The 24,800-nt window shown below is 45.7% G+C and overlaps 1 protein-coding gene across 5 annotated transcripts in view; it reads left to right on the forward strand.

The window, feature by feature from the left end:
• Nucleotides 1-24,800, forward strand: part of LOC144107284 (uncharacterized) — a 102,718-nt gene that overhangs the window by 68,241 nt on the left and 9,677 nt on the right. For 4 of the 5 annotated variants that reach the window (XM_077640283.1, XM_077640285.1, XM_077640287.1 and 1 more), the window contains 3 exons: nt 14,349-14,438; nt 18,575-18,604; nt 23,858-23,890. In XM_077640283.1, the coding sequence (XP_077496409.1) occupies nt 14,349-14,438; nt 18,575-18,604; nt 23,858-23,890 (153 nt within the window). The remainder of the gene's footprint in view (nt 1-14,348; nt 14,439-18,574; nt 18,605-23,857; nt 23,891-24,800) is intronic. The other variant, XM_077640284.1, reaches the window with a different exon arrangement.

Below are 24,800 nucleotides of genomic sequence, written 5' to 3' on the forward strand. Positions count from 1 at the left end.
TGATGCAAGGTTTAGCGCATAGTATGAAGTCGATTTCATTTTTAATCTCACCATTGGGGCTCTTCCAGGTCCACTTCCTGTTTTCTCGTTTGCGGAAGAAGGTATTCATGATCCGTAAATTATTTCTATCCGCGAATTCGACTAATAACTCTCCCCTGCTATTTCTAGAGCCTATCCCATAGTCACCTACCGCGTGGTCGTCAGCCTGCTTCTTGCCCACCTTCGCATTGAAGGCACCCATCAGTACAGTGTACTGCGATTTTACTTTATTCATCGCTGATTCTACGTCCTCATAGAAGCTTTCAACGGCCTGGTCATGATGGCTGGATGTGGGTGCGTAGGCCTGCACCACTATCAGCTTGTACCTCCTATTCAGCCTAATTACTATAGCTGCTACCCTCTCGTTAATACTGTAGAGCTCCTCTACGTTGCCAGCTATATCCTTATTATTGAGGAAACCCACACCTAGTTCTCGTCTATCCTCTAACCCGCGATAGCACAGTATGTGTCCGTCCTTTAGTACTGTATACGCCTCACCTGTCCTCCTAACTTCGCTAAGCCCTATCACATCCCATTTAATTCCCGCTAGTTCCTCGAACAGCACTGCTAGGCTAGCCTCACTAGCTAAAGTTCTAGCGTTAAACGTTGCCAGGTTCAGATTCCAATGGCGGCCTGTCTGGAGCCAGAGATTCTTAGCAGCCTCCGCTGCGTCACAGGTCTGACCGCCGCCGTGGTCAGTTGCTCTGCAGCCGCTGGGGACTGAGGGCCGAACGTTAATTGGTTTGATCATAGAAGGTTGTGGCCAAGTACTACACCAGGGTGGCCAAATCCTGTTCTGGTGAGAGAGTGCGTTGTCGGTTCTGGTCACCGAGATAAGGCCGCACTCCAGGCCTAGTTATGCAATTCCATCGACACGCAGTTTTTTTTTAAACCCGGTGGAGAATTGCGCGGCACCAGGATTTGAGCCCCGGTCCTCTTGCACGCGAGGCGGATGTTCTACCTCTACGCCATCGCTGCATCTATTATAAGGAAGTGATAAGGAAGTTAAGCCAGGAGAAAGGCTTTGAAGTGGCAGACATAAACAGGGAAGTGCATAGAGCGGGCTTTGGCGGAGGCTTTACACGAGATGGCATCCACTGTAATGGAAGTCTAGGAGCCGAGATCGGGTGGCGCCTGGCAGGCGTAGCAGTAGCTTTTTTACGGGGTCCACTGCGGCTAAGGGCATAGGGGTATGTAGAAGCAAAGTAAAAAGTGTAGCAATGGAGGCTGACGCCAATAAAATGGCCACTAGTCCAGGAAGAAAACTACAAAAAAGAAATTTAACACCAGGATCAGGTACATAAACATGCAAGACGGTAGAAAGAGAGCGAAGTGGTTAGAGACAGAACAGCAGTTGAAGGACGAAGTAGGTCTATACGCGCTATGCGAGACGCATCTCAGGGATCTAGAAGATCCACCGTTTACTGATGGCTACGTCTGGGAAGGGAGCAACAGAACAACAACGAAGAGGAAGGGAGGAGGAGGAGGTAAGCTGATATATAAAGGAAAATATTGGCAAAGAATAAAGTCAACTTGCAAAGAACATGTCTGGGTATCGGGTACAATTGCCGGTAAATGTACATGGCTAGAAGTTTATTAAAGGACAGGGGACAAATGTAGGCATTAGAACACGGATCTAGTTAAGTGTCTCAATGACGATATAAAGTAGTTTGGAGAAGGCGCCGATATTATTCTGTTGGGTGACATGAATGGCCACATCGAGGATCTGGATGGATACACAGATTGTAACTGGAAGTTGATGCTAGACTTCTGTGAGCGACACAACCTAGTTATCGTAAATAGAGAAACAAAGTGTGAGCGACAAATCACGTGGGATTCCCATAACAGGCAAACGACCATTGACTACTGGTTAATCTCGCAGGGGACGTATAGCAAGCTCGCAATAATGGAAATAGACGAAGAGGGGAACTAGAGCCTCGTCAGTGGTCATAAGCGTATTAGTCTACAGTTTGGAGCCCTGCTCAAAAGAGAAATGAAGGGGAGTCAAAAAGAGTACGCAAAATTAAATGCGAACAAATAGCGCAAATAGCGGCCTGCATAGATGAAGCAATAGAGACACATCCCACGGAAAAGTGGGTTTATAATAAGTTAGAACTACTCATTAGTACAAAAATAAAACAAGTAAAAGAAGTAAACCGCTGGAGAGGAAAAAGGAAGCCACGAAGTTGGTGGAATAAGGAAATTAGGGAGACCATTGAACAACAACGGTTGGCATCACAGGAACACAGAGAAGCAAAGAGGGCGCTGTTATCTTAAGAGGTAATAGGCCGAAAATGGGTATCTTATCGAAAAAAGAAACAGCAAGCGCAAGTCCTCGTCCAGGCTAAAATAAAGCTGTCCTCTGATCGCTGCCTGGCTGAAGTTCGCGATGCAACTAAAGGTGGGCCAAGAAAATTCTGGAACGATATAAGCTAGCTGGGCAAAGCGAATCACAGAAAGCAGGAACAGATTCACGATGCCGAAGGAAAATGTTTAGAGGGAGATGACGCTGTGAACTACATGTCATCAGTTATAGCTGAGTCATTTAAGAAAGACGATAGAGTAATCACCCCGAAAGAGGGAGCAACACAGGACAGCACAATAGAAAACAGCATGGAACTGACGAATCTTCACTGGAAAAAGGCGGAAGGAAATATTCTAAGATGTACGTCCGCAGGGATGGACGAAATTCAAATCAAGCTAATTAATGAACTTAGACCAAGAGGCAAGGAAACGCTGATAAATGTATTGGAGGCAGTCATAACAAATCAGCAAATTCCGCAAAGCTGGAAACAGAGTAAAATGAATTAGATTTATAAAGGGAAATGCATTAAGACGAACATCAAACCCTTCCGACCGATTACGATAACATCAGTTACATACAGGCTGGCGATTCTGGCGGTGAAAATAAAAATGCAGTCATGAGTAGAAAGTAATAGAATACTCGGAGAACTTCAGAACGGGTTCAGAAGTGGTAAGCGCTTAGATGATTGCCAGTTCGTGTTTACCCAGTGCATAGAAATAGCTAAGGCGGAAAACAGACCTCTGTATTTAGCCTTCCTGGACAAAGGCGGTGCGTACGACAACGTGAACAGGGAACTTCTGTGGAACATATTAAAAGGTGAAGGTGTCGGTCATGAGTTAATTAATTTTCTGCAGGAAATATATGAAGAATATGAAGTTGAAATAACATGGGAAGGAATTAAGAGTACAACTGTCCAGGCACAAACGATTAAGGAAAGGTTGTCCGTTATCACTGCTGATGTTCATGATTTGTGTGATAGGTATGAAAAGAAGGCTACAAGGAAGCACTCTAGGTTATTATCTGTCGTACAGATTAGGCGGAAATAATGTCGAGCAACGACTGCCGGGTTTTATGTATGCGGACGATATTGTACTGTTAGCATATAGCCAGGAAGATTTGCAAACTTTGGTGAATTGCTGTGGAGACGAAGGAGACAGTCTAGGTTTTAGTTTTAGCGCAACTAAGTCAGGTGTGATGGTTTTCAACGGTACAACTGATCAGGAGCTTACAATAGAAGGCCATGAAATACCCCGAGTGGCCGAATACAAATATCTCGGTGTATGGGTAAACAAAGGGCATATGTACACGGAAAAGCATGAACAGTCTCTCATAGAAAAAGGGCGAAGAGATGCCGGGATAATGAAACATAGGGATTTGTGTGGTGCAACAGGTATGAAGTCCTCAGAGGTATTTGTAAAGGAATAATGGTGCCGGGGCTTACTTTCGGGAATGCGGTTCAATGCCTAAGGGCTGAAGTTCAGTCACAATTACAAGTAAATCAGAGAACTGTTGGAAGATTAGTACTAGGTGCCTACACGAAAACCACAAACTTGGCAGTACAGCGGGATATGGGTTGGGCAACGTTCAAAGCACGGGAAGCTCAGAGTAAAGTACTAAACGAAGAACGGCTGAGGAAATTGGACGATAGCAGGTGGGAAGCTAAGGTATTTAAATACCTGTACAGAAAGGGCGTTGACACACAGTGGCGGAAACGAACTAGAAAGCTGGCCAGTAAGTTTGCCAGAGACGAGGAAGGAGAAAGAAAGAGCATTAAACGACAGGTTAAAAACGTCGAAGGTAAAAACTGGGTAGATTCAAAGGAAAAGAAGCATAGTGTAGAACTATATCGATGCTGGAAAAGGCAGATCAGGAAGGAAACGTTTTATGATAACTCAAGAGGCAGTGCCCTCCTTTTTGAAGCTAGGTCAGGGTGTCTTAGAATGCGCAGCTACAAAATGAAATTTATCAAAAAAGATCACACATGCGCTGTGTTTGGTAGATCTGTAGAAACAATAAAACACCACATTCTAAAATGTGATGGTATCCATCTCGATGTCGATGCAGGCACAGTCACTGTTCCTGAGGCCTTAGGATTTAGAGATAAGAATAGTCGTGTAATTAAATCGGTGGTGTAAATTAGCAAAAAGCGACTGGAGGATTGGTGGCACAAAAGTAGAGAGCTGACATAAGTTTTAAAGTGTAGGATGACGTGTTTAGAAGAAAATGGAGAATTTTATTAAAAACTTACAGCAGAGTGAATCAAAAATAAAGGAAAAAAACTCAGCACGGTGGCAATTACCACTGCCCCGTTTCAAAGGGGACGCTCCTACCTTCCATCCATCCATCCATGAGAGAGCAGAACGAATTTTTCTTTAACTGCGAAGTTTCTGAGAAAGCTGTGTAGTTTTCCTTTGTAGCCGTATGGCTGCGCTTGGGTTAATGCCAATGAGGGACCAGTAAGAATTTTTCTTTAACTGCGAAGTTTCTGAGAACGCTGTGTAGCTTTCCTTTGGAACCATATGGCTGCGCTAGGGTTGGTGCCAGTGAGAGACCAGGAAGAATTTTTCTTAAACTGCGATGTTTCTTAGAAAGCTGTGTAGCTTTTCTTTGGATTCGTATGGCTGCGCTTAGGTGAATGCCATTGAGATTGGGATGATGATGATGAAATAACTTTATTTGCACCCGTCAAGGAATCATAGGGCGAAAAAGACGAGTCTTGACCGCCGTCATCTTCCTCCCCTTTCAGCAGGCTGGGATCCCTTGGGATTCAGCGGTGTCCAGGGCCAGACGGATGACTTCTTTTTGTTCTTCTTCTTTCTGGCTGGCCATTAAAGCCTCCCAGGACTCTATATTCCTGTCTGGTTCGTTGCGGCTAGGGCATGTCCACACCATGTGGATCATGTCTGCTATTTCATTACACTGTTTACACCTGGGGTCTTGGATCGCCGGATGCCATCTGCTTAGTGCGAGTGGGTTCGGAAAAACTCCCGCCTGTAACTTTCTCCATATGACCTCTTCCTTTTTGCTGAGGCCCTTGCATGCTCCAGGTAATGTCTGTCTTCCTAATCTGTAATGGTTAAGAATAACTTGGTACGTGTTCAGCTCCTCGCTTGTCTGAAGGGACTCTCTACTCGACGAGACCGCATTGGGGTCCCGGTGTGTGAGTCCTCGGGCCAATGCGTGCGCTGTCTCGTTTCCCCGGAGGCCCTCGTGGGCCGGAGTCCAAACAAGGTTAATTAGTTCTGCCGGTGTCGGGCCGGCTGTGAGAATTTTGACTGCTTCGACAGATACCCTGCCTGCGTTGTAGTCCCAACATTCCTGCATGTACGCTGTTAGGTTTCTAATTGATGCATCATCCAAATTCCTCAGCATGCGATTGCTGATTCTGTCTGGACCTGCCGCAGTTTTAGTTCTGAGTCTGTTCAACTCCGCCCTAACCTCTCCGATGGTGATGGGCCCATCTAGAAGAGGATTCTCTGCGCCCTTGTACTCGGGGAGGGGTGTGGGTGGTGTGCACCTCAAGTACCTGTCCCTCACTTCAGAGATTAGTTGATCGCTAGTGCCTTCGTATTTATATACGAGTTTCTGTAGTTGTTGTCGTGCCTCATACTTTGTCTTGTCCGGGTCTAAGAGATGTCTGAGCATTTTCCACGTGTTGGCTTTGCTGATTCTGCGGTCCATCTGCTCGCAGATACTACCCCAGTTTTGTCTAATTAAGTTCAGCGCGTGCTCCTCGATATCTCTGTTCTGTTTGGCTAGGAGCTTACGTATGTTTCTGTTCCCCTTGTTTTGAGCAAGGTTTTCTTCTAGCTCCCTTTTCTTGCGCCACAGGCCTATCACACGCCTGTCTACCTCCTCTTGCGTTTCGTCTGCTTCCACCTCTTCGGTGGCTTCTTTAACTGCTGCGAGAAGGTCTGTGCCCCAAGATTCTATGTCCCTGATTGCGTCTCGGGTAGGAAGGTTCGCCCTGAATAGATCCCAATTTACCGCTGCGGCCTTTTTGGGTCTCGGTGTGGGCGGTCCGTCTTCTACCACAATCTCAATAATTTTGTGGTCGCTTCCTAGGTCCTCCCCCGTGTTACACCACCTTGCCGTGATTTGGCCTCCGGTGAGTGTTAAGTCAGGTGTAGTGTCCCTACTCACGCTATTGCCCTGTCTTGTTGGTTTGATGGGGTCAGTGATCAAGATGAGCTCATTGTGGAGAATGCTGTCCCAGAGTTCTCTGCCCTTGATTTGCGTATATTTGTATCCCCATGCGGGATGATGAGCGTTAAAGTCCCCGACAATGACGATAGGGTTTTTGCCCGCTATCTGTTTCGTTTTTGCGAATAGCCTGTCGAAGCCGCAATCCTTTCTCTGTTTCGGAGAGCTGTATACGTTTAAGACGAATAGGCTTTTCTCTCTCCGCTTACGCGGTATCATTTCGATTAGAGTGTGATCTAATTGGACGTGCCCTGTCTCGTGCTGCAGCGCGGTAACGTTGCGTTTGACAAGGGTGGCAACCTGCGTGTTGTCCCCTCGGCCCGGGTACGATTTGTAACCGGGCAGCTTCGCGTTTTTCCCGCACTCTTGTAAAGCTATAATTTCCGGTTTGTCTCCGTTTGCAAGGAACGATTGTAAAACGGCCCGTTTACGCAGAAAGCCCCTACAGTTCCACTGCCAGATAGTATTATTGTTCTTTGGCCAAGGGATTTTTGGTTGCTTGGAATTCCGCGTATATCCATTGGTCCCTTTTCTCAAATTCCGCCGTGAGAGCAGCGTCTCGCTTTGCAAATTCTACTCTGATCGTTTCTGTGACTTGTTTCATGAATTGCATTAGTGTTCCGTTCAGTAGTTTCATGTCCTGTTGTTGTTTGTCGTTTAGTTGTTCGAATTTGGTCTCAAGATCCGACTCTTTGGTACGTTTCTTTTTTGAAGGGGGTTTTTCAACCTTCTCTGTCTCAACCTCTCTATACTGCTCCATTTGCATAGGCGCCATTGCCTTTTCCTGTTGCGGTTTGTTTTCCTCGGGTTGTTTAGCTGTCGTTTCTAGCATTTTGATCCGCTCTTCTTGCTTCTTAATATAATCAGTTAAAGTCTTAATCTGATCTGCCTGCTGTTTAATAAGTTCTTTTATTTCTTTAACTATCTCGGAGTCCTGGGAAACTTAAGCTGGCCCGCTCACCTTTGCAGCTTGCTCCTTGCGTGGCTGTTGCTGTCCGGTTTGTAGCCGGGGGAACGACTCTGACCGAAACCTCGTTCTGCTGCCGGATCTATCACGGGAGCGGCTGTTCCTTCGGTCTTCTTGCTTCGCTTCTTCAGCCTCCTGTTTGGCTTCCCATTGGTGTTTCTTGACAATATAAGGGGTGCGAAAGAGATTTTTGCACCTCTTGTCCCCGGTGTAGTGTTCTTTGCCACATAGTTGGCACTGCGGTGTACATTGTTGCCCCTCGGGGGGCGATGTCATGCCACAGCCGCGGCACTTGGTCACCTCACTGTCGCAGACGTCCGAGCGGTGGCCAAGTCCTCCGCACTTGTAACAGACCTCATAGCGTTTCTTGTATAGAAAGCACTTGAAAGTGATTCCGCTCAAGACTACTCTGCGTGGTACTTTCTCTTCTTCAAAGGTGATTAGGAAAGATTTAGTCTTCCCCATTCTTCGTGCATCTATGACTAGAGGGTTGAATCCGTTAATGTTCAGTCCTTCTAGTACATACTTGTGTGTGTATTCCACATCAATTCCATGGATGACTCCTCTGCCGCAACTCTCTGGTGCGTTCATGTAGGTGGTCACACCGCGTTCCTTGTCTCCGATCTTGACAGTTTCAAGTTTCTCCACCTTCCTCGCGTTTTCGTAGCTAGGCGAGTGGTAGGTAATCGTTCCTTGCTTGGCGTTTATAGCTAGTCTGTCCTTCAGTGCCTCCTCGTCCTTGATTCCGGCGTTCTCCCTGATGGCCGCCGCAATTCTCATCTCGGTGGTGCTCTTCAGCATTGTGAGTCCTTCTTTGGGACGCAGAACTACTTTCCATCCGGTCGCTGGAAGTCTCGGGAGGTCTGAGGCTATTGAACGTTCAGCGAGTTTCCGTCCCGCCTCTCTGTAGGCTCTCGTGTCGCTGCCGCCGGTCGTCGCAACAGTGGCGGCGTTCGCCGCCGCCGCGTCTCCGGCACCATGTTGGTGTCCTAGGTGGCGTTCGTTGTTCTCCAATTTTTCCGCTCGCTTCTTCAGTCGCATAATCCATTCTTCTTTTTCGGTTTCTTTGGGGTCGATGTCGGTTCCCACCACCGCCACTTCCATAGTCATCGTGGAGCCGGGCGCGGTCGGTGATGGCGGGAGCTCGCCGGTCGCCGCCTTCCCGGTCGAAGTAGGCCTATCGTAGCGTGTAGCGCTGGCGAACTTGGAGTGACGATATAGGCTTTAAAGATGCACTTACAGGCACAAATGTCGTATCCTCGGGTTGCTTGCACCTTAGGAAACAGGTTTCAAGGACATTTACGGTCAACGTAGGAAAAATCCGCCATGAAATCACTGATTTCGCGGAGCCGCCGTGAACGCGTCCGTACTCCTCGACGCCCCCTGGCGGTCTCGATTGGGATGACGTTTTCTTTAACTGCGAAGTGTCTGAGAAAGCTGTGTAACTTTCCTTTATAACCGCATGGCTGCACTTGGGTGGATGCCAATGAGAGACCCGGATGAATTTTTCTTTAACTGCGAAGTTTCTGAGAAAGCTGTGTAGCTTTCCTTGAAAACTGTATAGCTGATCTTGGGTGGATGCCATTGCGAGACCAAGAGAAATTTTTCTTTAACTGCGAAGTTTCTGAGAAAGATATGTAGCTTTCCTTTGCAGCCATATGGCTGCGCTTAGGTTGATGCCATTGAGAGACCAGGACTAATTTTTCTTTAACCGCGAAGTTTCTGAGAAAGCTCTGTAGCGTTCCTCTGGAACCGTATGGCTGCGCTTGGGTGCATGCCCATAAGAGACGACGACGAATTTTTCTTTGACTGCGAAGTTTCTAAAATGTTTGCAGCTTTTCTTTAGAACCGTATGGCTCCGCTTGGTTAGATGCCAATGAGAGGCCAGGACAAATATTTCTTTAACTGCGAAGTTTATGAGAAAGCTGTGTAGCATTCCTTTAAAACTTTACGGCTGCGCTTGGGTGGGTGGTACTGAGAGACCAGGAAGAATTTTTTTTTAACTGCGAAGTTTCTGAGAAAGCTGTGCAGTTTTTCTTTGGAACCGTATGGCTGCGCTTGTGTGGATGCCAATGAGAGACGAGGACTAATTTTTCATTCACTGCGATGTTTCTGAAAATCTGTGTAGCTTTTCTTTGGATTCGTATGGCTGCGCTTGGGTGAATGCGATTGAGACTGGGACGAATTTTTCTTTTCCTGCGCAGTTTCTGAGAAAGCTGTGTAGCTTTCCTTTGGAACCGTATGGCTGTGCTTGGGTGGTTGCGAATGAAAGACCAGGACGAATTTTTTAACTGCGAAGTTTCTGAGAGAGCTGTGTAGCTTTCTGTTGGAGCCATATGGCGGCGCTTGGGTGGATGCCAATGAGAGACTAGAACGAATTTTTCTTTAACAGCGAAGTTTCCGAGAAAGCTTTCTAGCTTTGCATTGGAACCGTATGATTGCGCTTGGATGGATGCCAATGAGAGACCAGGAAAAAAATTTTCTTTAACTGCGAAGTTTCTGAAAACCTGTGTAGCTTTCCTTTCGTGCCGTATGGCTGCGCTTGAGTGGATGTCAATGGACGACCAGGAGGAATTTTTTTTTCACTGCGAAGGTTCTGAGAAAGCTGTGTAGCCTTCGTGTGGAACCGTTTGGCTGCGCTTGGGTGGCTGCCATTGAAAGACCAGGACGAATTTTTCTTTAACTGCAAAGGTTCTGAGAAACCTGTGTAGCCTTCGTGTGTAACCATTTGGCTGCGCTTGGGTGGATGCCAATGGACGACCAGGAGGAAGATTTCTTTAACTGCAAAATTTCTGAGAATGCTGTGTAGCCTTCGTGTGGAACCGTTTGGCTGCGCTTGGGTGGATGCCATTGAGTGACCAGGGCGAATTTTTATTTAACTGCGAAGTTTCTGAAAAATCTGTGTGCCTTTCCTCTGGAGCCGTATGGCTGCTCTTGGGTGGATGACCATAAGTAATTAATCCCTTTCTTCTTATTTGGTGTTTAACCAGGGCGCTGCACAGCGGTTGTCTGAGACTAGATTCAAACTTCATTCTAACTTGCTGGAGTCTAGTAGTTTTTCTATTTTCTGTTCATTTCACAAGTTAGCCTGCCGCAAGCTTCGATAAAAATATACCGAGGCTGTCTGCAACGTCTTTGTGTTTTGTGACGAAAATAGCGAATAAATTTATTTAGTGCAGTGGCAATCGTTTCAATACAAAGAAATTCCGTTTGATGCCGGAACTCTATAGCATGAAACTAAAATTAGCTACCTATTTTCCTTTCCAGACTTCCGGTCGTCCTTTATTTTCTTTGACCATCACAGATTACTCTCGCTCTCCCGATTCGAATTGGTAGCCCCTGTTGCTAATCTTTGGAAGTCGTCATCGCCGCAAATGTTAGTTAAGGCCGCTGAAGAGCGGACAAGGGATTTGACACGTTAAAGAGCAAAATCAAGCGAGAGACGCTATGCGTGCTGCTTACTCGAACTTCCTGCGTGTGGTAGCACGTAATGCGTCGAAAGCAGCCAACGAAACTGAATTTATCTAGCAAATAAGACAAGATAAACTACCCAGGGCATTTGACTGCTGAACAGATTCCCAGATCATTGTTATCTCTGTTGCCCAGTTTATTCTTGAATAATACATAAAGAAACTAGATCAATGAAGCCATATAAGCAAGGAATACATAGCCAGTAGTTCTGACAAATGTACCGTTCAAACAACGATGCTCCTCAGTGAATGAGCCTGCCCTGTTTATTAATGAATCACCGAAACAATCACTACCTAACTTTAAAGTTCGCTATCGCATGTGTTGTGCTTTACCGTTTGAGGTTATGGCTATGATATTTCTAACTTCCTGTCCGCCGCAGTGGCTCACCGGTTACGGTGCTCCGCTGCTGACCTGAAAGACGCGGGTTCGATCCCAGCATTGGCGGATGAATTTCGATGGAGGCGAAAGTCTAGAAGCCCGTGTGGTGTGCGATGTCAGTGCCCATTAAAGAACCCCTGCAGGTTGAAATTTACCAAGCCCTTCACTAGGGCGTCTCTCATAACCTTATTCGCTTTGTGATGTTAAATCCCTCAAAAATAAACCTCCAGCAGCGCTGCTCCATACTCCGATGTGCTGTTTTGTCGTGGTGTTGTTCTTTCCAGGTGCTTTTCTGTCGTCTTGCGGTTTTTCGGCTTTGCTGTTTTTTCGCTGTGCCGTTTTGTCTGGCGTGCTGTTTTGACGCGTGCTGTTTGTTCCCTGTACTGTTTTGTCAGAATGACGTTTTTTTCCCTTTGCCGCTTTGACCCTCTGTCATTATTTCCCTGTATTGTTTTGTCGCTGTGCGGTCTTTGTGCGCTGTTTTGACGCATTTTGTTCTGACGCGTGCTGTTCTTTCGTGTCCCCGCTGGGGCAGAAAGACGCTTTTCACGTCGGCGCGCCGCAGCTGTTGGGTGGTGTAATGAGTGTGGGCGTTGCGACGAAGATGGCTCTCGAGTGAATGCCATTTCCGCTCGACGACGGGATGGCAAGAGCCTAAGAAGGTGGAGATCCGGAGCCTGTCGGCTTTCATACACCAACCTTGAATGAAGGGCATTTTGAAGCGCTGCACACAAAGCTTTCTGCAGATCCGATGGAGCTGATAGCAGGCAGTCGCTGAGTGATGTCCTGAACAAGTCCCACTCTGTGACATGGCAACAGCACTTACGGCTTCGCTAAGAAGGAGGATACAAAGCGATAAGCGATGGATGGCGATCGCTGCCCCAACAGACCATTTCTCGGTCCCAGGATGCAGGGTGCAGACCACACCACCATGTTCGGTCTGGAAAGGAAGGATGCGACTGGGGATGATCCCATCGGCGGGTTGTGATGCCTGGCAAATTGAGAAGCACAAACTCGGCCTCATTAAAAGTGTCTAGCACTACATTTACCTTGCACACTACAGCATGGGTAAGCCCCAAGTCTTATGTGGGGCAATAAAATCACCGGAAACCAAAACAGGGCGTCCCGGGTATGCGCCACGAAGGTGAGCTATCCATCCTAGCTGCAGGTGTGGAGCTCTTCAACTGTAGGAACGTGTGTAGCACGACACAAGAATCGCGTCAGTGCCTAGAAGGCGAACCAACACAGCCACAACTTATTGCCAATTGTTGCATCAAGACGCAAGTGGGACTTAACTTCAGTTGGACGGTAACAAGTGGTCACTTAGGCGGGGGGCATTCCAGGTTGTGGTGTTGCGCAAGCGGCAGGCGATGTGTTGCGCATTTTACTGCGTCACAGGTGATAGGTGAGTAGTATGGCGACTGGACGACGGGGCAAGTAAAGTCCATTTTCGGGAGAGACGTTGCACCTCCTCCTGCAGAACTGGAAGCCGTCTATCTAATTCGACAATGTCACCTGAAGGCTGCTCTTCAAGAGTCGATTTTTGAGGTAGCTTAGCAGAACGTCCTTTGCCTTGCTTCAATGCTTGACTGCACGTTTGACTGGCGGCAAACGTTCACAATATCACGTTGTGCAGAGTTGTCATTTTCGCTAAGCGTCAGTAGCGCAAAGTTGTTCGATGTGGACAAGACACCATTTGACTCCGGCATTGGATTGGGCGAGCACCCTTGGAACGTTTACGCAATTTCTTTATAGCGCGGTGCTGCACGGGCTAGATTATGGAACTAATCTTGTGATCGTCGTTGCGACAAAAGCCTCAGCGATGTTTCTTGGAATTAGAAGTCCCCTTAGAGGTTTCTGCGGCATACGAGCAGGACGCTCTAACATATTACATAGGTCCTGGCCGAAGTCAACCTTAACAGCAAACGACTCCAGGTTTGTAGAGGCGGTGCTGCAAGATCCCCATAAAATAAGATGTGGGACGGAGCAGACAGAGGTCCCTGCAGAGTGACAAGACACGTACGCACCGTCTCCATGTAGCGAGCTTCCACCACCTTATGTTTGGAACAATCCAACGAAGAAACAAGTTGCTTGGGTGCGACGTCTTAGTCTACAGCCTACACGACATAACGCTAAAGGTCTGAACCAGATGCCAGGTAATTTTAAACAGTCACGGTGGTCGAAGCAGAGGCAGGCAAATTCTTCAGTCCGCGGAGGCGATCGAGTTCGGATAACGAGCGCACCCAAACGATCACGGTGTTGGTGGGGCGGTGCATTGCAAAGCCTTGAAATCCATGTGTTCCAAGGCACTTCTTAGTTTCTCTCCGAAATTCGCATTTCCATTCCATGGGTTTCTGTCTGCCCGAAGCAAGATGAATTGAGTCCGTCTGCGGGTTCCACCGCTTCCACTCGTTTCTTGCCCACATTTGAATCGAAGTTAGGTTAAAGGAGACGGTGTGACAAAGTTGACACATCGAAGTATTACGTGACTTCACCACCCCTTTTTATAGCGGCGATACTCCAGGTTGAGGCGATAGGCGGCCTCTCCTCTGAGCGGTTCCTTGGAAGGATGTTTCAAACTGGCAGGGCGTATCGGCAACACATTAATTAGGAGACGTAGGTTGCTTGGGAAGAGCAACCTACGTCGCACTGGCACCACCGGTGGTAGCGCCTTCCATCGCAGGACAGTGGCCCATCACTCTAACGCTGGTACACGGCGCCAGAAGTGGCATGTGGACTCCCAGGGATCCATGAATGTTAAGTAGAGACTAACCAATTCTCCATATATAGGCATTACCCATTAAGCTATCGCGTCATGCCCTTAATGCAGAGCTCAAGTGTCCCCTCCAATTTATTTAATTAAAAAAAGATATCTAAGTGATTGTACGTGATTTTTTATTGTTTTCTCCGCAGTCTTCCGGTATATGAAAACATTGCGTTCTGGAATCCTGGTGACTTGCATATCCTGCGAAACTTTCTTTCCAGGGCAACAGGGGCCAAGTAGAAACATTTATACTGCTCGCAAAAGTACGAGTTCTGCTGCTGGCACTCGAAATCGGACTTATTGTTTTTCTGGTGAGTACAAACCTTCTGGCGTCATCTTCCTTCCACTGGGATTCGTAGAGAGTAAATTCTTATGTAGAAATTTGCTCGCTTTGGCTTAAGGAGAGAGTTGTGTCCCTCAGGCGAACTGAAATGTCAGGGATGACCACTGATGCCATTGCAGTGACAGGTTTGGAATACGCAGCGCTCACACAAGCTGTAGGCATTTATAATGCTTAATACATATGCTTAAGATAATAACTGTTTTAGACTATCAATCGCAGCATTCGTTGATGCAGGTTGCTGTGTCTTGCCTACGAACCATTTCAAAACTGCTTAGCTGCGCGTTGTTTTTTCTGCCGTCGACCAGGGGAATCAGACTGCTTCCAAAACACGGGCCCTTCTTCAAGCTTTCACTTCCGTTTTCAGTGACAGTTACTGAACGAAACTTCATAAGATACAGGTCTTATTTTGTGCCTACTAACGCTCTACTAAGACCAGATCGCACGCCTGTTATTGTTACCTGAAATTATCAGGTTCGCAATCTTTCATTCGTCTTTTTTTTGTAATTCGCTGCCGACTTGGTTATTACGCCTGAAGAGACACACTCAGATGCTGACGCGGGATTCAGTGTATTCAACATTCAGTCTAATCAGCCGCTTGCGCATAGATCACCCGTGTTGTCCACTGATCGCTGTGATGCTTTCAAATAGTCCGGCTATTTAAACTGCGAGAAGGCTTGCGTCATTTTGATCTCTGATTTTGATGTCCTGGGGCGGCCGTGGCTTGTCTACCGGCGCTGATCACGTGATCCCGCAACGCTAGACCTGACGCTGCTCTGCGCATGTCGGCGTATCTCTTCCTTTGGTATCAACTCAGTTACCTAAATAAACCAATACACGTGTGTTCATAAAAAAAACCTAGTTATCATGCTATATGAACTCAAATATCCGCTCGCGGTATGCAACGAATGCTGCTAGCTACCCGAGTGCTGCAGCTATCAGATTTACCCTATCAGATTGTAAACTGAAGTGAGAGACGCAAGTTGTCCGCACGAATTGTGAATCTTAAGTTCTATCGCTATTAAAATAAAACGTAAAAGTTACGCAACACATATGCAAGGAAATAAAAATAAAAATAATAACGGGAACAAGAATAATAAAATAAAATAAAAATATACAAAAATAAAACAAAATAAAAAGTTAAAATAGAACAAAATGCGGGCTGAAAACATTCGAAGCAATGAAAAATAGAGGGAGAACAAGAGGAGAGGTACAGGCGTTCGCATTTCCGCTCTTAAGCAGACTTAAGAAAAATGAAAATGAAAATTGGTTTTTGGAGAAAGGAAATGTCTGCGTTTTTATGGAGGCAAAACGCAAAGGCGCCCGTGTGCAGTGCGGTGTCAGTGCACGTTAAAGATCCCCAGGTCGTCGAAATATTCCGGAGCCCTCCACTACGGCACCTCTTCCTTTCTTCTTTCACTCCCTCCTTTATCTCTTCCCTTACGGCGCGGTTCAGGTGTCCGGCGATATATGAGACAGATACTGTGCCATTTCCTTTCCCTAAGAAACCAATTATTATTAGAAAAGAAATGGCGCAGTATCTGTCTCACGTATCGGCGAACACCTTAACCGCGCCGTAAGGAAAGGGATAAATGAGGGAGCGAACGAAGAAAGAAAGAAAAAAGAGGTGCCGTAGTGGAGGGCTCTGGAATATTTTCGGCCACCTGGGGATCTTCTACGTGCAGCGACGCCGCACAGCACACGGCTGCCTTTGCGTTTCGCCTCCATCGAAACGCTGCTTCCACAGTCGGGTACGAACCGGGGTACAGTTCCGTAATTCTTTAGGAAATTGCGTTTCATTTTTGTTTTAGGAAAGCAATTGGCGCAATAACTCTCTCACATACCTTGGTGGACACCTGAACCGCGCTCTTAGGGTGGGGATAAAGGAGGGAGTCAAAGAAGAAAGGAAGAAGAGCCGTAGTTTTTAAGTGCGCTCATTTTTATTTGTGCTCAGACCATTGAGAATCGGTCATATTTTTTCTAAGACGTCATTATCGGTCTTCTTTCTCATTATTCTGTTACACGGACAATCTGCCCCTCAGTTTGATCGCATATGATTGGTAAAATGAAATAGAAATTTATTTTTGAAGGAAAATATATCGCAGCATCCGTCTCACACCTCGGCGGACACCTGAACCGCACCGTAAGGGGAGAAATAATGGAGAGAGTGATAGAAGAAAGGAAGAAAGAGGTGCCGTAGGGGAGAGCTCTAAAATAATTTCGAGCACCTGGGAATCTTTAACGTGCACTCGCATCGCACAGCACACAGGCGATTTTGCCTTTCTTCTCAGTTTGCTTTAGAGTAAAGCAATGGGCGCAGTGTCTGTCACACACCTCGGTGGACACCTGAAGCCCACCGTAAGAGAGTGAGTGAGAGAAGAAAGGAAGGAAGAGGTGCCGTAGTGGAGGTCTCCGGAATAATTTCGACCACCTAGAGATCTGACATCGCGCAGTAAACAGGCACCTTTTCATTTCGTCCATCAAAACGCGGCCGCCGTGGTGGTGGTAGTGGTTTTATTAAAAATATTAGTAAAAAGGAAGGAAACGATTTTTGCTAGCCCCGGCATTTGCCATCGATACTGAAGCACCTGAGCTGGGGCAGCGGAAATAAAGGATAGCAGGCAGAATGGAGAAATGAAATGAAAGAGGTGAGGGGACAGAAAGAGATGATAGAGGGAGAAGTAATATGTACAAATTATTTACACAATAAGAAATGTGTCCAGGTTGTGCGCGTGATTAGTTCATTTTAGAGGAATTAAATCACACAAGCGCAGAGCACTGTGTTGGTTACAACTGGAGTGGGACGTCCAGTTATTAATCGTTCAACGTAGAACTCGCGGAGCGTTCGGTCTACCTTGAACGATTAATAACTGGACGCCCCACTCCAGTTGTAACCAACACAGTGCTGTGCGCGTGTGCAGCGGCCGGATTTGAAACCGGGATATCACTGATTGCAGATTTCACTCTAAGTGCACATGGTATCTACCGATATGGTAAAGAAATCGAAGAAATTCGCTGCTAGAGCTCGGGTGCTGAGAACTTTTTATTTTAGTTTTTGTAGTTCCTCCTTGCCAAACAGTGGATACCCTTTGCAAAAATTCAATGACTACGACATTCTGCGAGTGAGCAAAGGGTAGGTTCGGCGCCTCAGTGGTTAGGGCACTCGACCATTGCTCTGAAGTTCCTGGCTGCAAACCCGGCCGCGGCGGCCGCTCGATGAAGGCGAAACGCAAAGGGCTCCGGAATAATTTCGACCAGATGGGGATCTTTAACGTGCACTGACATCGCACAGCACACAGGCGGGTTAGCGTTTCGCCTTCATCGAAACGCAGCCACTAACAGCCGATATGTGAGACAGATACTGCGCCATTTCCTCTCCCCAAAAACCAATTTCCAATTTTCAATTTACCGTATACTGTGCGATGTCAGTGTACGTTAAAGATTCCCAGGTAGTCGAAAATCGCTACAGCGTCCCTCATAGCCGGAGTTGCTTTGGGACGTTAAACCCACTAAATCAAATCAAACCAATACTCCGGAGACCTCCGCTACGGTGTTTCTTTCTTCCTTTACACCTTAATGTGGTAGAACTTTGGGCCAGTTGGTTTAGCGACATATTTAAAACACTTTGCGCAGAATAACGCAGGACAGGAGGGAGAAACACGCACACACACACACGAGTGCAAACTTGCGACTGTGTTTTCAGAAATGATACACCGCCTTCTCTTGCGGCGTGGTTCAGTGTCCATCTATATGTGAGACCGATACTGCGCCATTTGCTTTCCCCAAAAGCCACTTTTCAAAGGGTAGTGGATTGGGCCCCTTCAGCAGCGGCCACTATGAGATTGAGGCGGAATGCGAAAACCCTGTTGGTGCTGACTTTCCTATGCAGGTTATGAACCTTGCTTCGCAGAAATGAACAGGACGTCCTGCTCCACGGCAAGCGTTCCACAAGCCCTCTTTTGTTGTTGGAAATGAAACAAAAATCACTATATATTGTTAGATGATAAAAACAACAAGTATTGGCAGGTTTTTTTTTGTGGCTGTTGAATTTTATACCCTGTGCGCAGGGGTTGGTGAAATGAATGAGATCTTCCTTTTCCTTTTCAGTTCAGCTCCTCGACTACGAGAATTGATCGTGTAAGTGCCTTTCTGCCGACTAACAAATTTGGTCCAGTGCTATGTATTGATTTCAGATTCGTTTGTACCCACTTTGTAAAAAGTCAGGTTCTTTGTTGAGTCGCTGCTTCGTTTGTTTGTTTGTTTGTTTTGCCACGGCTATGATGCTTCCTAAATGAGCTTGCTTCCATAAGCGACAACGCAAAATTCTGATTATGCTTCTAGTTGCAAAGCTATTGGCAATATTTAGGGGGATAAAACGTTGTTTACCTCCTGAAAGCATAGGAAACATGACGTCGGCAGCATCTTGAGAACATAATTTATGTATGCTTTCAGAGGTATAGAACTGAAGATACAGTCACAAGATTTCGCTCAACAACTAAAGGCTGCCATACAGTGAAAACAATCGGTCGTAAAACTGCGACTGCGCATGAAGTTTGGTCATTCGTTTTTCAGCCATGAAGCAAGGCACTTCAGTACAATTGGCATTATCAGTGAACCCAGAACAGAGCTGCAAATTAAAAAGTGGTCGCAAGGGTGCGAGAAAGCGTCTCCAAGCCATCAAAAGACCAAAAACCATACCTACCGTATACAACGTATAACGTCTTAGCTTTTGCTCCTCTTGACCTTTAGGCGCCTTTTGGGGTTTATTGCCCAGTTCATTATTTCCACTTAACACCAGAAGGTCAAAGTACTTGTTGCGGCTTACCTTGTTGACAGCATTGTAATCAAGATTTATGGGCTCCATCTGTAAGAAGTTAGCAGCTTAGGGGCCTACAAACTTTTTAGTGGTTAGCAGCTTAGGGGCCTACAAACTTATTAGTGGCACCATGTGTCTTGTAAAGCATCCTTATAAGTAATCGTAATGTACTAAAGCTACGAGGGTTTCTCCTCCTACTTCCTCCAACAGGTACGACTTCCACGAATGTTGCAGGAGCCCCAATAGACGGCTTACAAACGAACACCTCGCGCTGAAAGCTTAAGACAAAAGCAATGCGTAACTTCTAACGCATGGCTTTCGTTTCCCCATGAAGCAGTCACAACGCCGCCAATGCTTAGTTGCGGCTGCGGGCAGTCGAGACAATTACTGGCACGCAGTAAAGGCGGAAAGCCTGCGTGGCTCTTCCTTCGCCCCTTGGCTATAGTGCACTAGAACCCACGGCTCAGCTGCGATACGTTATTGATATTTAATTATTTATTTTGTTTGAGCGAGTTCGTTCATTTGTAATAAGGTACGTACTTGCGCGAAGAAGACAGGTCACAGGGCACAACTTCCAACTGGTTTATTTCATAGAAGGCTGATACATTTATAGCAATGAGGGCAACCACAAAAATCAAAAGATGCAGACACGTGTGTATCCCATGTTAGCATTCTTCCGCCAACTGTGCAGCCAGATATCGCAACATGAAGACTGATAAAAAAAACAGCACAATAAACATGAAAGCTTCAAGGATCATGACATGAACGGTGAACATAGGTGACTTTAAAACATATCTTTACGAATGCAGTTTCAATATGTAGACCAAAAACCCAATCATATCAAACAAAAAGCGGTCAACATAATCAGAACACAAAAAAATAGCTGCGGTTTAACTAGTGCTGAACCTGGTTACAGAGCGAATGCTGTGGTCTATCGGACAAGCAAATGCTGCTTGGCGTCTGTAGCGTTGAGTACGTTCCACACACTGGGTATACAGCGCGCCCACCCTGCCATCCTGGCAGGTGTCAGTTAAATTAATGGTTCATCGCGAGAGGTTGGTCACCCAATGAACGCTGCAGCATTTTCTGCTGCCTTGTACCATCGAATAGAAAAGTCAAAAGGTGAAAGGCCAAGTGGTGTGACAACATGGTGGACCAAATATGCTAGGGCCTATGACCAGTCTTTACCTGTGGCTCACTTGAAGGTCAACCGGCAACGAACAGCGAAAGCGGGTTTACCTAGAGTAGAGAAGCTTTACCTAGAGTAGAGAACGGTCAACAAGTAAAATCTGCTCACCGTAGCAAAAGCAGTGTCGAGTAAAGCAAATTGCAGAACAACTAAAACAAAACAAAAGGGGCCAGTCAGCAGTGTACATGTGGCAAGGCGCTTGTTGCTCGTTACGCAGTGATGATGCATAGCCACTACGGTGACGTAGTTAGTACAGAAGTTGCGCATGGTGTGCGCTCCACGGGCCCACGCGTACACTCTGACGTAGAGCAGACGTTTGGGCTGGTTGGTATTGATCATCGTGACGAAAACAGCGCACACTTTCAAGAAAATGCAGCGAACAAGAAGGTACACACGACCAGCGCTGAAGAAGTTTCCGGTCTGCGAAAGAGTTCACTGTTAAAGTGCGTGCTGTGTTTTGTCATGATGTATCAGTACCATGCAACAAGCCCAAACGCCTGCTAAGCGCTGATGATGTCTTCCTTCTTGTTTCCTGTTTTTTCGTCAAATTGTGGGCAGTTTTTTGTCGTGGTGTGCACTGTGTACACGAATGCGCCTATATAGGTGGAAAAAGAGAAAGAGCAGCCCTTCAGCGCACTCCCTTCTTCCTTTTTACTGCTTTCGGTTTACGAGTGCAGCTGTGTTCACCTGCGTGAGCTCTGCTTGTTTCTTTTCCAACCAATGAGCCTAAAAAGTATTGGCGCGCTGTTTTGCCAAAGGCCACTCCATCTAATATGTTCAGAAAACGTTAATTCAGTGCCTTGAGAAAATTTCTGGCGCCTTCAACTCCTTTTTTCAGTCCGTTTTCACGCATGGTAATCATATATTCCCGTCAGTTTCTAGTACTTCCTCTTCAAAAAGTAATATCGAACTTTCTCTGGAGGGGGTCCTAAATTTTATTTTAGGCTTGGACACTATGAAATGCGATGGCCCTGACTGCGTACCTAGTGCAATTTTAGTTATTGATTATGGTAAGCTCGCTATTTGCCGACCATATCTAATATACTCCTTATTTCTGCACTGTTCCTGCGTCTTGGAAGTTGGCGAAAGTGCTGTTTTTATTCAAATCTAGTGACAAAGAGCTTCTGTGCAACTATAGGCCCATATCGCTAGCATCCTCATCATGTAAAGTGTTTGATCATATAATGCACAAACATATCACAGAGTTCTTCGAAACAAAGAACATTTAATCTAGTGTTCAACGTGGCTTTATACGAGGGTTTAGCAGAATAACACAATTATCTGAATTTGTTCATGACATTTCTTCTAACTTAGATGCTAGTAATCAAGTTGATTGAATATTTCTTTATTTTTCTGAAGTGTTTGATATTATAGTTTATTGTAAACGTTTTTTTCATACTACACCTCATATAAAAAAATCCGTATTTGGTAAACTGGATATCTAATTTTCCTTCTGCCCGCTCTCAGTGCGTGTTATTCAATTAAGGCTCAGGCGAATTCAATGTGTCCCCGGTCTCGTGTGGTGTGCCTCAATGTTCCATCTTAGGACTTTTCTTCTTTTTACTTTACATTAATGACCTGCCGAATAATCTCACATCTAAAATATGCATGTGTGCCGACGATTGTGTTCTATATGACATCATTCATTACGCCGAGAATTGTTATCCTTTTATCGAATCACTTGCTACATTTTGTGAATGGTGTAATGACTGGCAAATAAGCATTAATTTTCGATAATCGGTAGTCATGACATTTTCTAACACCTTTTGACCTTCTGGTGTTACCGATTAATAGCTTTACTCTTGAACGGTTGTTCGAATATATGTACTTAGGTGTTATTTTTACTTCTAACCTAACATGGTCGAAGCATACTAATTTAATCAACAGGAAAGCCCTAATGAAACTAGAATATTTAAGACGTTCCTTAGCTGAAGCTCCAAGAGAAGTGAAATAATTAACGTATAAATAATTATTCCGTCCCATCCTTGAATACGCCTGCGTTATATGGAACCCTCACAAGTTGAAAGACTACCAAGATCGAAGCTGTTCAAAAAAAGCAGTTCGCTTCATTTGTCAACAGTATCGCGCAGTTTTTCGCATACTTCCAACCCCTCCTTCGTCGCAACTAACTACGTTACCAAGGCGCCGCCATGTAGAAGACTTGAAATTTCTGTATTGCATTACTCATGCTCATTATCGACTTTTGTATGACAGTTACAATACTCCAACTCAAATCACCATCACAAGACCTTTCAATGAACTTAACATCGCCCCTTATAATGCTCGTACCAATGCATTTAAATAAATCTTTTTTCCTCGTACCATCGGGGATTGGAATATGCTACCTGGCTCATTCCGCACCCTTCCTTTACCTGAATTTATTGATGAAATTGGCATTTATATTTAACAATATGAACAATCTCACTAAAACGTAACTATAAATTTCTGCTTTGGTGACTTCTTGTGTTTCCTTGCTTGTTTCATTGCACTGTATAACTCATCTTGTATTTTCTATATACACCTCCCAATACTGCTATAGCGCCGCATGAGGTTCCGGTATGTAAACATAAAAATAAATAAATCAAAAGAGAAGCTACACTCGGACATACAGAGAACCATGACGGTTGCGCTCTTGTGCTACGTCCTAGCGGAAGTGGAGCAATCTGCGAAGTGTGTACCTGAATCATCTAGAGAAAAAGAAATAGCATCGTACGGTTCAAGCCTCGTGAATGCCGTTCCTTTTTTTTCAGAACAGCTCACTGCAGCTAATCTAGCATTACATATTGAAAATAATGTTATTTCCATTTAAGCGCTACTTCTGCCAGTCCAATCCACGCAGTCAAAAGCAATACTTTTATCATTAAAAATGATGATTATTTCTGCAGCGATATTCCACTTGGCAGGAAGGCGAGAAATTTCGAAAGTGCAGTTGTGGTTCTCTAACGAACAAGGCGGATTCAACCGACGCCTTCTTCTGGAAAAATGAATACTTGATGCACTCTAGTTCTCCAGGGTGTTTCTTTGAACGCCTTTCTCTTATAGAGTTGGAAAAGAGAGAGTATTTCATGAGAACCGACTCGTCTCAGCCTAAGCCCTGTGTAGAGAACCTTACGGAAGAACTTCCATCTCTGGCCTCAGCTCCATGATATAATGCGGATGTTGAAAGCACTTGACAAATTATGGTCCAGTAATTTTATCGTTCTTTTCTAAAATTGGCCAAGACATCTCAAATCGCATTTCCGAGTGGCGAATACGGGCCCGCAATTGCGTGCATTGTGGTTATAGCACACCTTCCAGACAGGAGTCCAGAAGTAAACCTCCGTTTTAAATGGTGGCTTCTTAGACCTGGTTCTCATTGCGTCGTCACTTTTTTGCAATTTTTTAGGGCCCTATGCTCATAGAAGCCTACGTTTTACGGGTAAGTGAGGTTCACTGGTTACGTTATCAAAAAAATACATAATCTGCGGCTAAATAAAGCTGTCTGTATATCTGTATGTCTGTAACGGAAAAAGCTAGTGAAGAGGAAGTTCATTAACGAGTTAGCGGTAAGAGGGAAAGTACAGGAATTCAAGATATTGCTGCAAAACAGATATTCAGCTTTAAGTAAGGAAGACCATCTTGATGTTAATACGATAAACGATAATTTGACCGCCATGATTACGGAGTGCACAGTAGAAGTAGGCGGTAGGAGAGTTAAGCAGGATACCGGAAAGCTATCTCAGGTGATTAATAATAATAATAATAATATTAATAATAATTGGTTTTTGGGGAAAGGAAATGGCGCAGTATCTGTCTCATATCGCGTTGGACACCTGAACCGCGCCGTAAGGGAAGGGATAAACGAGGGAGTGACAGAAGAAAGAAAGAAAGAAAGAAAGAAAGAGGTGCCGTAGTGGAGGGCTCTGGAATAATTTCCACCACCTGGGAATCTTTAACGCGCACTGACATCGCACAGCACACGGACGCCTTAGCGTTTTCCTCCATAAAAACGCAGCCGCCGCGGTTGGGTTCGAACCCAGGAACTCCGGATCAGTAGCTGAGCGCCCTAACCACTGATCCACCGCGACGGATGATTAAGAAACGCCAAAGCATGAGGGCGTATAACCTTAGCGACAGAATAGAACTGTCTGAGCTTTCGAAGTTAATTAATAAGCGCCAGGTAGCCGATATAAGGAAGTTTATATGGAGAGAATCGAGTATGCTGTAAAAAACGACCCCGCCGCGGTGGTTCAGTGGTTAGGGCGCTCGACTACTGATCCGGAGTCCCGGGTTCGAACCCGACCGCGGCGGCTGCGTTTTTATGGAGGAAAAACGTTAAGGCGCCCGTG

The sequence above is a fragment of the Amblyomma americanum genome, chromosome 10 (assembly GCF_052857255.1).
Source record: "Amblyomma americanum isolate KBUSLIRL-KWMA chromosome 10, ASM5285725v1, whole genome shotgun sequence".
NCBI lineage: Eukaryota > Metazoa > Arthropoda > Arachnida > Ixodida > Ixodidae > Amblyomma > Amblyomma americanum.